This window comes from Chelon labrosus (assembly GCF_963514085.1).
Source record: "Chelon labrosus genome assembly, chromosome: 10".
In the NCBI taxonomy this organism is placed as follows: Eukaryota; Metazoa; Chordata; class Actinopteri; order Mugiliformes; family Mugilidae; genus Chelon; species Chelon labrosus.
Window position 1 is genome coordinate 7,909,261 of NC_140360.1, and position 15,629 is coordinate 7,924,889.

General features: G+C 41.6%; 1 protein-coding gene across 1 annotated transcript; it reads left to right on the top strand.

The window, feature by feature from the left end:
- The first annotated feature begins 4,434 nt into the window (after positions 1-4,434).
- actr5 (actin related protein 5) lies at positions 4,435-9,853 on the top strand. Its single transcript, XM_084553229.1, has 9 exons — positions 4,435-4,919; positions 6,038-6,276; positions 6,430-6,599; positions 6,769-6,986; positions 7,149-7,313; positions 7,810-7,914; positions 8,132-8,271; positions 8,935-9,067; positions 9,175-9,853. The coding sequence occupies exons 1-9, from the start codon at positions 4,536-4,538 to the stop codon at positions 9,490-9,492; spliced, it is 1,872 nt and encodes a 623-aa protein (XP_084409355.1). The 5' UTR covers positions 4,435-4,535; the 3' UTR covers positions 9,493-9,853.
- Positions 9,854-15,629: the final 5,776 nt, after the last annotated feature.

The following is a 15,629-nucleotide window of genomic DNA, read 5'->3' on the forward strand; positions in this document are numbered from 1 at the left end:
GTAACATAAAGAGATGCTGGATTTAAACCAATCAGCCACAATATTAAAACCACCTTCCTAATATTGTGTAGGTCTCCCTTGTGCCTCCAAAACAATTGTGACCAATGTTCCCTCTAATTTTTCATGTGTCTGGGCATACACAAAAACTCTGTGAGTACACTGTGGACCACTGTGAGCAACATCACACGTGCACGCTGGGGCCACACACCAGTATCACACCTGTCCAAAACCTGAGATCATAGCAAGTTACATAGTTTATCAAAAGAATCCCATTATAGCAGTAATTTTTTACCTATATATTATATTCATCTATTTATTGCGCATAGTGCTGTCTGTGATGTGTGTGTGTTGCTTGTATGTCTTTATGCCACTGTCAAAGACAATTTTCCATTTTATGTAAGTTTTATGGACATTAAAGAAGTCTAAGTCTAACTGTATAAATGAATATAAAACAATAGAAAGCAGAACATTCCTCTTGTAATAGCGCAATAAGAAAAGTTCAAACAGAAAGTTTGAGGAAAAGTTGTAGCTTTGTTGTCTTCTGGTATCTTCTTCACAAGCAACAGTACCTCGACCAATGAGATGAGCAGGATTCCCGCTGTCAGCTTATTGGTCACAGTTTACCGTAAATGTTCCTATAAAGCGCCTTGTTACTCATTAATTACATTGACATTTTACACGCTACTTTTGATTCTCACGGTAATACGGGACAAAGTGCGTCCTGTTTCAGCTCAATACGGGACGCGTACTTTTGTTTCTAAATACGGAACGATTCTGTTTTTCAAGGGACTGTTGGCAACCCCAAGTTTTGCAGAGCAGACCTTTCTCTCTCGAAAAAGAAAAATCTTACCCAGTGTCACCGCTGGTTCTTTGTTTGCACACACTCCGACAGCCATTCCATCTTAAAAGAACCACATTTAATTTTTACTTTGTCTTGGTGAGTGGATGCGCCACTGCCTTAACTCCGCCGCACTGTTAGCTAACCTGCAAAACACCGGCGCCGCGGTGGATATGGGGGGGCACGTACTGTCATGATTGGCAGCGTAAGTGAACCGCATCATACCATTGGCTGGACAGCTGTCACTCACTGAGTTACATTGCAAAATGGTACATAAACAAATAATTTACTTGTTTAATTTATTTACAGTTCATGTTGGATTTTTTTATGCGCTGCATAGATTTTCTTGTGCGCGGAGAACGTGCGAGCAGTGCGCGATTGCGCAAGCGCGCAGCTTAGAGGGAACATTGATTGTGACTCATGAGATAATGGACATGGGCCTTCTGAGGGTGTCCTGTGGTGTCTGGAAACAGAATGTTGTTAGTTTGGGGCCATTGAGGGGAGGGGCCTCTGTGGATCATCCCACAGATACTTGATCAGTTTGGGATCTAGTGAATTTGGAGGCCAGGTCAACACCTTGTGCTATTCTTTATGTTTTTTTTTTTTTTATTTATTTTATTTTTTTTAGTTGTTCCTAAAGTGTTTTTGTGTGTGTGTCTGTGTCAGGCTGCATCCTGCTGCGGATGGCTGCTGCCATCAAGGAGTGAGGGTGTCTGGTCTGGTCTAGGGTGGTACATGTCTGAGCACCATCCACATGAATGAATGCCAGGCCCAAAAGTTTCCTAGCAGAACATTGTATTGTCACAAGATGGTCAATGTTATTTACTTCTCCTGTCAGTGGTTATAATGTTGTGGCTGACACAAAGAGACAAAACCAGCAGAAGCCCAGCTCTCTGCTCCTTTTCTACCCCAGTGAAGAATCTTGATTGGTTATAGCAGACCCAGGTAGGGCTTAGTTAATCATCCCCACTGACAAAGGATGTAACAAACATCAAGGCACAAGAAGGTTAAAGCTGCAGTTTAGATGATAAAAAAACAAATATAAAATTATGATAATGATAAAAAAAAAACAATTTTGATCCATCAATGTTAAACAAACAAAAAGGTTCACATTGTCACGGCAGATTAGAAGTGATTGCAAAATGCTGTGACTAAATCATGATCACGAAACATGGCTGCCACTGACGGATGTGTTTCCATTTTGGGTGGAAATGAATTAAATACAATTCAGCAATAAATACTTAGATGAGACACTGAATGATTACAATTAAAACTAATAAAAGATGTTATTAAAATACTGGATCATTCATTAATGCATGCATGTCCCTCCCTCCCTTCTCCCTCCCCGTCAGTGGGAACTAACAGTCTGTTCATTCCTCCACAAAATGGAGGCTGCTTGGCATCACGCGTGGCAGTCCCAGAGTGCTTGTAGCCTATTAGTTCCCCTGTGCCTCATCACCGCTGCCCGGATGACAAGCACAACAAGCAGAGAACTGCAAGTGCTGTGCACGGACAGAGGCACAAAGTCATGTCTTGCCTCCTAGGAGGAACGGATGCCAGTGTGTGTGTGTTTGAAAGGAGAGAAAGTAGATGGGGGGGTGCATTTGTTTGAGTCTTTGACCGTATGTGCATGTTTGTGTGGGTGGAGATGTGTGTGTGTATAGGCTGGATGTGTTTGTGTATATGTGTGTTTTCTTACCAGTGGGTATGTAGCCGTGTGTGTGTGCGTTCGAGAGGATGAGGTGACCCAGATCTGCTTATTAGCGTCAGGAGGAGGGGGACGACAGTCACTTAGAGCTTTGTGCCTGAGCAGTGAACTGTGCTCGTGCTTCAGTGACACACCATCATGCTTCATACTGTAACACCCCCCAACACACACACACACACACACACACACACACACATGCACTTTCCTTCCTTCCTTCCATCCTTTTCATCTTCTGCTCCTAAATATCTGTGCTATCCAAGAAATATTCCCATCCAGAAACAACACTCTTCCGTTCACACGTTCTCCTAGTTGAGAAAAAAGACAGAATTGATGTTAATAATAAAGATGCACAACTGAAACCACAAAATGTTCATCAGAACCGTAGTTCAGCATGTTTCCAAATGTATATATAGGGTGATTTTTCATACCTCCGTGCTAAATAAAAATGTATCTGAGGATTGAATGAAATATTAAAACCTAGGACATGGGTATATTTTGACATATGCAACACTGTGGAATTTAGATTATAATTTAAAAGTACTCCGGGGTGCAAACCTGCTTTTGTAAAGACATCTCTACAAATTAATCTCGCAACATTGAGAGGGTTTACCTGCGAATTTATGCAAGGTTGCCCTTTAATGTATTGCAGTTTGCACAAGATATCCACGAGGCAGAATGTATTATTCAATATATAAGTTATATACAAATGCAGCTGGTTAATAGGTGACAAAAAAACAAAACAGCTTTGATGAAGACAATTAAAAATATATATATTTTTTAGGAAGCAAAGATAAATTGCTGGTTTCCTTTAGAATGCAACTTACCTTTTAAAAATAAATGCAAAATTAGAACACTATATGAGCAGAAATTGTCTCTTGTTTCTTTGGTAGATTTGTTCATTAGCTGACAGTATAACACTTCAAAGACACCCATTTGATAATAGACTTTATACAGTCTACTGGATTGTCTTGACCCGTTATTAAAAATTGGCGTAGCATATAAATACATGCATATTTTCAAACTTGCAGTTTAGAATGACTGAATTAATTCTCCATCCGTGAGACCTCCGCCACGTGCACTGGCTGACTGATCCGAACAGAAGCCAACTGGGATGTACAGTAGCTCTCATGTGCAGGTGTCCCACATAACCAGCTGAGGCTTCGTCCGGTCAGCTGAGAGTAACAGGACGGCAGACGGAAAGGAATCAGGGCCTGAGGGAAGCATGGTTCCACTGGCTGCATGTATGGTCAAAAATAAGCCCATATTTGACAACCACATAGTAGCAGTGAGACTGTTTGCTTGCAGATTGCAAATGGCACTTTGTTGTCTAATGTGACAGCTACATCCGTTGACTTGATTGTGATCCAAAATAATTAGAAATTAAGTTCTTTGAGCAACGTGTGGTTGCAAAATTGTTTTTTAAGGCGGATAATAACAAATAAATTGTGAAATTCCTATTTTATTTTATTTTATTTCCTATTTTATGTCCCTAACTTTAAAATAATTAGAAAAATAGAAGATAGAAAATACAAATGTATGATGCCCATAAACACTATTCTTATAGTATAAAATTTGCCAATACAGCCCACATACTGCATGTTTCATCCTCATGAATTTATCTTTGCACAGTGAAGGATGACCTCTGGTGGTAAAAAGCAGTCATACGAAGATTTTATGTCTTTTTCCTCTTTTTTTTTTTTTTTTTTCTGCAAATGTGACCGCATATCCGGGTATAAATATAAAGCTAGTAAAGTGCAATGTAGACAAACAGAAATAATTTGGGATTACATAAAATAATCCTGTATCTCACAGTGGGGAATGACTGATCATAAATGTTCTGAAAACTAAAGAAAAATCATATATTTATTTGTTATATATGATATTTTATATGTTTATTGTCATCCGTTTTGGTTCAACTGCTACTCGGAACTTTTAATCAGACTCACCAAGATTCCGCCCGACCGTATTTTGCGGTGACTCATTTTCAAAATGGCCGCCAAAGAGCAAGCGGTCTGCCAAATTTTCTCATTTCAAGACTGTAAAACGTCTCCCGACCCGATTTTTGACCTCCCCACACAGTGTACAGCCCAGACACAGGTCCCTATAGTGATAGACAACGGCTCCTTCCAGACCCGGGCCGGCTGGGCTTCTCCGGCGGCCGACTTCGACTCTCCGCGGCTGCTCTTCAGGTCGGTGGCGGCGCGCAGCAGAGGAGCCGCACGCAGCGAGACCCAGATCGGAAACGATATCCCGAACCTGGAGCCGCTGCGGTGGCTGCTGAAGAGCCAGTTCGACCGAAATGTGGTGGTCAACTTTGAGATCCAGGAGCTCATCTTCGACTACGTGTTCACTCACCTGGGCATCACTTCAGAGGTCAGAGCTGGACGGTGACTGGTTACTCGGTTATGTTATCGTTTTGCTTTATATTTCCTTATAATACTCTTCAATAGAGCAGCCATGGTTAGTGTTAGGTATAATAGATAGATAGATATAATAACGCATACAGTTAATTTCTTAATGTCAGTGTTGTTGTTGGATGTTTGTTTGCAGAATAAATGTAGATAAATGTTAAAACCCAAAAGCATTCAAAAACCTGAGCACATTCAAACCTGCACACAGGAGTAATCCAGCAGTTGCAATGGGAAATATCTGCATACTAAAAGATTTTCTATTTTTCAAAGAGATGTTGCTGTCCATGTAATCACCTTTAACCTTGTAATTAATCTTTGCATATATAACATAAATGCAGATAATCTTTAAATATCAGCCTCTCTTTTAGTGTTTTAACTAATGAATCGTTTAATTTCACATTCATTTGTCAATTGTCTTGAGTAATTTTTTGTAGATTAAATTCCATAATCTGCTGTAAACAGTTTGGTGAGGTTCGGGATCGCAGAATCCAGTTTGAAGATTTCACATTGTCGCTGTGTTTTGTTCCACCAAAAGTCCAAAACTGAAGAGTATTTTAACAGTAATCACATTATGTCCACTGACAGCGATTATATTATAATGGCCTGTCAGTGGATGGGATATATAGATGGCAAGTGAACATTTTGTCCTCAAAGTTGATGTCAGAAGCAAAAAAAATAAATAAAAAATGAAGAAGCGGAAGGAAGATGGATATATGTGAAATTGTGACTATAAAGTGCTTTAAGTATCAATAGGTAAAAAAAAGTGCTACATAAATACAAGACCAGTAGACCAGTACAAAAACAGCATAAGGAAGTGAAAGATTATTTTAGGCAAGTGGTTTATAAATTAAATATATCCTAGAATTCTATGCGAGAAACATCATGGTTCACTTTGAGAAATCATTTGTTTAGTTTTACGTCTGAAGGGAAAGTGCCAGACTTTTATATTGATTATAAAACTTTCTCTGCTGATGATCTACCTGCACCGTAACAACACAGTTACATGAAAGGGGGTATACAGGTTATGTGTCTGGTGCTGGGTCGAGCTTAAGATTAATGATGTAATGAACTCTTTTGCAGGGCAGTGTGGAGCACCCTGTTGTGCTGACGGAGGCTCCCTGCAACCCGCTGCACTGCCGTCAGATGATGTCAGAGCTGCTGTTTGAGTGCTACCGTGTCCCGTTTGTCTCTTACGGCGTGGATGGTTTGTACAGTTTGTACCACAACAACACTCAAAGGAAGCTCCAGTCGCCACCTACTGGCATCGTTCTGTCCTCAGGATACCACTGCTCACACATCCTGCCAGTTGTCAACGGCAGGTGAGGATCAGCACACACACACACACACAGCTGCTTCTGTGTTGTATTTCCCCTCTTTAAAGTGTTCTTAAATGTTTTTGTGAGTTTTCACTCCCCTCATTGACCGTGTACAGCTCTGTTGTCAGTGTAGTTTCAATACGGTTTTGATTTTAGGTTGGATGCGGTGAACTGTAAGCGTGTGAATGTAGCTGGGAGCCAGGCAGCATCCTACCTGCAGCGTCTCCTGCAGCTGAAATACCCAGGTCACCTTGCTGCCATCACACTGAGCCGCATGGAGGAGCTGCTGCATGAACACAGTTACACTGCTGTGGATTATCATGAAGGTACCAGTACCTACGTCAGTTTAAACATATATATGTTAATGCATATCTCTGGGAAGGTTTACAACTCAAATAATTACGAGCACAAGACAACACTGAGATGCATGCATACGTCTTTCTCGTTCCTTCTTTCCATGACTTTGCATTTTCCTCCGTGTGACGTTTCCCACAGAACTGGAAAAATGGCGCAGCCCAGAGTTTTACGAGCGGGAAGTTCACCGCATGCAACTTCCTTTTACGGGGAAGGTTCCGGGCGGCTGTGTGAGCGCAGAGGAGAGGCAGGAGAGACGAGCTCAGCAGCTTCGCAGACTGCAGGAGATCAATGCTCGCCGCCGGGAGGAGAAGCTGCTGCAGGACCAAGAGAGGCTGGACAGACTAATGGCAGTGCAGGCATGGACCCTTTTTAATCATTAAACATTTATTCTAATTTCATTTAGATTTTGCTGATGCTGTTGCACATGAGCAAGACAAGAAATAACAAAATAACAAAAACTATGAAAAGACTAATTGTTGTCCTAAAACCACAGTGATCATAGATGTCTGTGTGTGCAGGAGCTGTTGGAGGACGGCCTGTTGGATCAGTTCCACAAGAGTCTGGTGGAGCTCAACATGGACTCAACTGAGGAGCTGCAGTCGTACATCAACAAACTGCAGCTCGCTGTAGAGCAGGGCAGACAGAAGCTGCTGCACAACGACGGAGCGGAGTTAAAGACGGAGGTAGGTGTTACGCTACCAAATTATAAAGAATAAAATTAAGAAGTCTGACTTTGTAGGACTGCTGTGTTGTGTGACATTCCTAGTCTCTGCATTTTTAGCAACATCTGGATAGTTTAAAAAAGTCTACAGATCCCAGAAAACAGACTTTGTGCAGAGCATAGATTTGTATTTGAATAAATGTATTCTTGCAGTTTTATGTGCAACTTGAGACTATGATATGTTCACACGGTTTCCAGTGTACTTTGCTATATGTATTCGTGTCACTTGCTGCCACTAAAGAGGAAGCCAAATGGTCAAACTATTTTCTCCAGAAGAAAATGACAGGAGCTGATCACCTTCGAACTCACGGAGCTGAAGTCAGGCAATCCAATTAATCAGGGGGACGTATCATTACCGTGGATGTGCTGCAGGGCTCCACGGGATCTGTCCTTGTTTGCCGCAGTGGATGCAGTACAAATGACATTAAGCCTGAGGCTGTTCTGTCGCTCTCTGCCAGGTGTCTGAGTTGGAGCAGCCAATGGATGACGGAGACGGGGTGGCGCTGATGGATTCGGACTTCCCTGAGGACACGCTGCCGGAAAAACCCGCTAATGTTGTTCAGGTAGTCGCAGAGGAACTTTTAAGACAAGATATTTTTAACCTCATTAATGCTGTACAGGGAATTACCTGAGAGGGTAATGTGTGTCTGAATGTGTGGAAAACTTTTAGTCTACTTTTGTGCTTTTGTGCTTAACTTTGCTCATGGAACATTTGAAACATGTGGTAGCAATATTCATCACACATGTCCTTGACAAATTACTGTGCTGTCTTTTGTCCAGCCCATGTTCAACATGGCAGAGTACCACCAACTGTTTGTGGGGACGGAACGACTGCGGTGTCCAGAGATCTTGTTCCAGCCCTCGCTGACTGGAGAAGACCAGATGGGACTGATGGAGACTCTACAGTATGTCTTGGCAAGGTAATAACAGGTGCACACAAAACAGACAAACACATACACTGATCAGCCACAACATTATAACCACTGACAGGAGAAGTTAATCACATTAACCATCTTGTGACGATTCAGTGTTCTGCGTGGAAACCTGGTATTCATTCGTGTGGATGTTACTTAGACATGTAGCACCCACCTAGACCAGACCAGGCACCCCCACCCCATAGCAATGACACTCCTTGATGGCAGCAGCCATCTCCAGCAGGATGCAGCCTGACACAGACACACACACAAAAACGCTTTACTAAACGCTTTACTGAAAAAACATGAAGAACAACACAAGGTGTTGACCTGGCCTCCTAATTCACTAGATCCCAAACTTATTAAGTATCTGTGTGATGATCCACAGAGGCCCCTCCCCTCAAAGGCCCCCCACTAACAACATCCTGTTCCCAGACACCACAGGACCCCCTCAGAAGGCCCATGTCCATTCTCTGATGAGTCACTTCAGCTGCTTTGAAGCACCTACACAATATTAGGAAGATGGTCATAATGTTATGCCTGATTGGTGTGTAGTCGTGTAGAGTGAGGTGCATAGAAACATAAGGCCAGGCAAATGAAATCACGCAGACGCACTGATCAGTCTTGTCCTCCTGTGATTGATTGTATTACCCTCTCTACTACAAACAGGTACACCCCAGAGCAGCAGGAGGCGCTAGTGAGCAATGTGTTTCTGACAGGAGGGAACATGCAGTACCCTGGGATGAAGGAAAGAGTGGAAAGAGAACTGCTGGCTATGAGGCCCTTCCAGTCACACTTTAAGGTACTGCCTACACCCCTTTAACGCCTTGTTCAGTCACTAGACATGTGAAAACAGACGAAGTATCTGGATAATCTGGAGTTGACCTAAAACGGATATATTCTTCCCAGGTGACCATGGCGTCTCGGCCGGCCCTGGATAGCTGGTATGGAGCACGAGACTGGGCCCTGGAGCATCCGCCTGGAGGAGGGGCAGAGGGATGGATCACCAGACAGGACTATGAGGAGAAAGGAGGCGAGTATCTGAGCGAACACTGCGCTTCTAACGCCTACATTCCCATGAAGCTCGCTAAACCACTTCCTGCTCGCCCCGCTGAGCCCTCTGTTACTGTGCAGACATCATCGGGAATGCCCGCTGCCATCACCGCGGTTACGTCTTCCCCTTCTTCCTCTACAGTTGCTGCTGAGGTGACTATGGTTACCTCATGAAGTTAGAGCCCAGATTTTCCCCCTGATGGTCACTAAATTTAAGAAATTATTTTGCGCATCAAGTGTTTTCAGATATCTGGAAAATGTCTTTACCAAACTTAGAGAAATATCACCACCTCACCATAGCAGTTTTTTTTTTACATGTTTTGGATGTGAATCCATCGTTTAGCGACATCATCTGTTCATATGCTCTGGGTTTGTCCTTTTATGATGCTTAAGAAAACCTCAAGAGACTGTTCATATTGAATGGTCCTCATATTAATAATGTAATAGAAATAGAGCGGGTTTATTTTGTCTGTTATTGTGTAAATAGAATTTCTTGCTTTTGTGATTTTATAAAAATATATTTTCAGTGGAAACAGTTGTGACTCTTTTGACTCACTTTTTCCTCCTTCATCCGCATTTCTCATCACCTACAAGTTTCTCTCTCACTACACTTCAGTTTAATTAATTTCCCAGTTATTCAAATTATGCACACACTAATTTTACTAAAGCCTAGTTGCGTCTGTGCATGCAGATAGTCTTATTTGTCCAAGTTTTATAATCCCCTTATTTCCTCCATTGCACCAAATCACTGTCTGTATCACTGTATTGTTAAATGGCCTGATGTTTTATATTTTGTCTGAAAATTGCATGACATTTCACACAATTAGAAGTTGTCACAGCTTCAGTTTGCTTGTTCTGTTTCTCCACATTTCACTGCACTGTGCTGTATAAAAAAACAAACGGCATTACATCTCAAAATTGGTCAGTAATTGCACTGCTTGGCCAAAAAAAAAGTCGCCACCTGAATTTAACTAAGCAAATGGGTACGAGCCTCCTATTGGATAATTACTGCATGGGTGATTATCTTTCAGCTGGCAACAAGTTATTTAACCTCAACTGATGCAATGAGTAGCTTCTCGTTTCTTAAACAACCATGTCTAAAGACACATCCTGTGGTTGTGGTAAAGATGTTAGTCAGTTTGAGAAGGGCCAAATCATTGGCATGCATCAAGCAGAGAAAACATCTAAGGAGATTGTAGAAACTACTAAAATTGGGTTAAGAACTGTCCAACGCATTATTAAAAACTGGAAGGATAGTGAGGAACCAGCGCACCAGTGCTATGATCTGGGGTTGCTGCAGTTGCTCAGGTCTAGGTTCAGCAACATTATGTGTCCAAAGAATGAGGTCAGCTGACTCCCTGAATATACTGAATGACCAGGTTATTCCATCAATGGATTTTTTTTCTTCCCTGATGTTCACGGGCATATTCCAAGATGACAATGCCAGGATTCATGGGGCTCAGATTGTGAAAGAGTGGTTCAGGGAGCATGAGACATCATTTTCAAACATGGATTGGCCACCACAGAGTCCAGATCTTAACCCCATTGAGAATCTTTGGGATGTGCTGGAGAAGGCTTTGTGCAGTGGTCAGACTCTCCCATCATCAATACAAGATCTTTGTGAAAAACTAATGCAACACTGGATGGAAATAAATTTTGTGACATTGCAGAAGCTTATCGTAACAATGCCACATCGAATGTGTGCTGTAATCAAAGCTAAAGGTGTTCCAACGAAATATTAGAGTGTGTGCCAGGCAGTGTCATTATCAGTTATCTGAAGCACATGCAGTCAACTCTTTTTATATATTCATATTTGTAAAATTAATACTAATATATATGTTTTTAAGTACAGTATCAAACATTTATCTCAAAAACTGGACAAATTTAAACAATTTTTTTGGACTAGGGTCGAACAGACCCTTGTTGTCTGTGTTGTAGTACACTGTTGCACCACTAGGTGGCACAGATGAACACTAAATGTTACCTCTGTCTTCCTTTTACACTCACTTGCCATTTCATTAGGTACACTAGAGAATGCCTTCTAATATAACACTCCAGCAGTAAATTAAGTTTATGGTTTAGCATTAGTTCCAAATAACAAAGAGACGTTGATTCAACTGCGGTATCAGTTTAACGGCTGTAGTTCGTAGCCCTATTAAACTGTATATGTCAAATATTTCAGATGAACTCGAGCTCTAAGTTTCATTCTTGACCTCGGAAACAGGCTTTACAAAACAAATAAAATTCTCAAGTTCCACTTACTTACTGGTTCCAAAGCCAACTCTCATGAACTTAAGACAGTAAATGGATATTTATATAAATACTCAATGGGCTAATGGAGGTTACACTTGAAAGTTCTGGGGATAAAATCTTCTAAGTGGATCTTAAATTAACATCACTTTGTTTATATTTCCATTTAAACAATGAACCCAACTCAAGTATCTATTAATAGAGCCCATTTAGATTCTTTCAACAAACACTGACTAGCCAGTTCATTACGTACGCTATTGAATGTATTCTAATATAACTTCATGAAGGTTCAGGTATTCAGCATTAGTTTCAAATAACTCAGAGAGCTGTGTTTTCATTGTGGAGGCTGTGGTTTGTAGTACTGCATCTGGACTTAGCAAAGATTTAGTACAGGGCTATTATATTCAAATGTATTTGTTTTCACTAGTGTACCTAATGAACTGGCAAGTGAGTGTACATTGTTATACAATATTAGACTGAGCTCTCTATTAGATATTTACCAGACTGGACAAGTCACATTCTACTGTAGGTTTCAACTGATGCTAACAGCATGTTATTTGTGACTCCAGGTGAACCTTTGATTCCAGATAGGTCACTGTCAAGTCCCCTCATCTAATCTGTCTGGAAAGCCGTTTTACTGTTACAGTAGTTCATTGTTCCTAATTATTAACCCAGCAGACCTCTACAGTCTAATAGTATTATATGTTGTTGAACTGAGCCTCAGCTCAAGGTCCAAAACGTCTACCAGGCTGCTCTGCTTTTTCTCAGTCAGCAGTTTGAACACACACAGAAAAGTCCAGTTTTCACGGTACGGCTGAGCGGGACTAATCAGAGCCAAACACAGGCCTGTGAGTGCAGGGTGATTGGCTCAAATTTAATGGATTAAAAAGGAAAAACAAGCAAGTCTTTTATGTGTACGGTAAACACAAGCAGCCAGGATTTATTTCTATGGTTACACTGCATTTCTGCTAGGCTTCCCTAACGATGTCTAGGGAAGGAAATCGACTCAAAATGTCTGCGTTCGTCACATTAGTTAAATGATTGCATGGGTTTTACTTCGTTTAACACCAGTAAACAAGCAGGAGAATGTCTGGGTTATTCTGAGACACAAACATATATTGATATACACATATTATTTTAGGTTATGATCCTTATTAATCTTCGAATCCCTCCAGGAAATGTCCTAGTTCAAATTCATTCAAATGTATACATGTTCATACCTGCGTTCACCTCCCCAGATGTCACTGTGCCAAATGTCAGCGATGCACAAGTCCCATTTAGTGCAAGGACCAATAAAAGTCATCATTAGGTGGGAATTTCTAAATAAACTGCCACCAAACAGCTCAAGGGATGCAGGAGGGACACCATGCAGATGTGGTGTATTTTTAAACAAGTCTGTACAGGACCCTGTTTGTGCCTCGGTGCTGGTCGATGTCCAATTAGGAGGATTTATCCGTGAGCTGCAGTGTTGTAGGTCAGCGGGAACACCAGGCAGGGCTGAGCTCATGTCACACAGTCCTGTGGTGGAGGGGAGGAAAATATAATGACCAGAGCTGGAGGTGTGACAGATAAGCAATGAGGTTTATTTTAATGGCTGGAAGATCTCATTTTACTTTATTTTATTTTATTTTTTTCCAGTGCAAAACTTCTCACTGTCACAAATTCTAAATAAATGTTGGAGCAGCTTCAGGACACGCTTCATTTGCCAGCGGAGAGAGAGGTATTCATGGTTGCAATGAATGAAATAGCTTGTTAGCACAATGTCCAGCTGGCATGTTGTGAACTTAAGGCACAGACCAGGTACAATAAGTCGGTGTTACTTTGTTGGAGACAACTCCACCATTTCTCCACCATGTTTCTTTCTGTCTCTCTGTAGTTTTGGCCAAAACTTTGCAGCGCCTGCCAACATAGATGACGTGGAAGTGAAGAGGAAATTACGTATCAGATAAAACTAAGTTTATAATCTCTTCCTGGGAAATTGCTCATGAAAAGAATTGTTTTTGTATGGTCATGAATTGAAGGCGGATCCACAACCTGATTTCTACAAAATATGTTATAAACAAGCCAGAGTCATGTGACCGCTTGTCCTCTGGGGTGGGCTGGAGCCTATCCCAGCTGTCACTGGGCGAGATGTCTATCACAGGGCTAACACAGAGAGACAGACAACCATTCACACTCACACCTACGGCCAATTCAAAATCACCAATGAACCTAACCAGCATGTCTTTGGATGGTGGGAGGAAGCTGGAGTACCTGGAGAGAACCCACGCAGACACAGGGAGAACATGCAAACTCCACACAGAAAGGCCCCAGTTGGAGGGATTCAAACCCAGAACCTTCTTGCTGCGAGGCATCAGTGCTATCCACCACACCACTGTGCAGCCTGTCATGATCAGTCGTGATATGATATGCGTTTTGCCTGCTAGAGAATACCTATAAATAGATACCTACCTGCCAGTGTCATTTAAGTTAATTGCTGCTCTGGCTCTTATTCTTGAATGTGGCATTTTGCTGCCCATTAAACTACAATACAAGTTACTTTGTGCCTCATCCCCCTGCTAGAGATTTAAAAACATGTTAATATTATGGCAGACCGCTAAAAGAAAGGCTCAGCGTAGGTTTCATTGGACTCCATGGGTTGCGTTCTTGACTCCAAAGTCATAAAACATGTTCAACAGAAGTGTCGGCTGCCGTCCTGCCACAAGAACTCTCTGTGACGCTCAGTCAGAGCCTTGTAGATCAGCAACAATATGAACTGAATGACCCAAACAGAACTGATGTTTTCTTCCTGGTTAGAGAACATGTTTGTAACTAGATGTGTGCCGTCCAAATTGTCAGTTCATCTTTTGAATTTTACTCAGTATCTTCCTTTGTTTGATTATGACTGCAAATTGTTCTCCACAATGGAATAAGTACCAAAATACCCAGTGAAACATAAACTATTGAACTTTTCATCGCGTGTAATCTATTTTTTCTACCATCATCTACCATTATTTGCATTATTTCCATCATCTACCATTATTTGCATTGTGATATGCAAGTTGCATTTGTTCAGGTAAGAAACAGGAAAGAAAGAAAAGCATTTGGTTTAACTGTAAAAAGTTAACTGTGCCGCAGGAGGACTTTGACAAGTCAGTTTTAACACTTTTTTTTTAACCCTAGTGAAAACCTGTCACTGTTGGAATCCTTTGTAAGTGACTTGAACCCTTCTGCAGGTTTTTCAGAGCCAATTTTCAAGGCAACAGTTTTATACTGCAAGTGTTTTATACTGAAAAGGTAGATTTAAATTTATCACTTTTAATCGACTCCTAATGCTCTGATTGTTGTTGTTACCGTCCAGTGAATGGACCACCTGCTACATGACCATGAATGGAAACACAAACAGTGGTTTCATCACTTTATTCATAACCTCTGTTTGCTAAGCATTAAATCTAACATTGTTATAACTTTAAAGGGGACACCTCTACAATACACCAATCAGGCATAACATTATGACCACCTTCCTAATATTGTGTAGGTCTCTCTTGTGCCTCCCAAACAGTTGTGACTCATCAGAAAATGGACATGGACCTTCTGAGGGTGTCCTGCGGTGTCTGGGAACAGGATGTTGGTTGACCTTTGGGTCCTACGGGTTGAGGGGAGGGGCCTCTGTGGATCATCCCACAGATACTTGATCAGTTTGGGATCTCGTGAATTTGGAGGCCAGGTCAACACCTTGTGCTGTTCTTCATGCTTTTTTAGTTGTTCCTAAACCGTTTTTTGTGTGTGTGTCTGTGTCAGGCTGCATCCTGCTGGGGATGGCTGCTGCCATCAAGGAGTGTCATTGCTATGGGGTGGGGGTGTCTGGTCTGGTCTAGGTGGGTGCTACATGTCTAAGTAACATCCACAAGAATAAATGCCAGGTCCAAAAGTTTCCCAGCAGAACACAGAATTGTCAAAAGATGGTCAATGTTATTCACTTTTACTGTCAGTGGTTTTAATGTTGTGGCTGATCGGTGTATGTCCTCACATCATGAGTAATACAAGCACGTGCACATACATACACACACACACGATTGCTC

Bases quoted from the DNA above. Each gene is read 5' to 3' on its own strand.
- actr5 (XM_084553229.1), top strand. From the start codon at position 4,536: ATGGCCGCCAAAGAGCAAGCGGTCTGCCAAATTTTCTCATTTCAAGAC. The intron at 4,920-6,037 runs GTCAGAGCTGGA...ACTCTTTTGCAG, and splicing joins ACCTGGGCATCACTTCAGAG to GGCAGTGTGGAGCACCCTGT. The intron at 6,987-7,148 runs GCATGGACCCTT...CTGTGTGTGCAG, and splicing joins ACAGACTAATGGCAGTGCAG to GAGCTGTTGGAGGACGGCCT.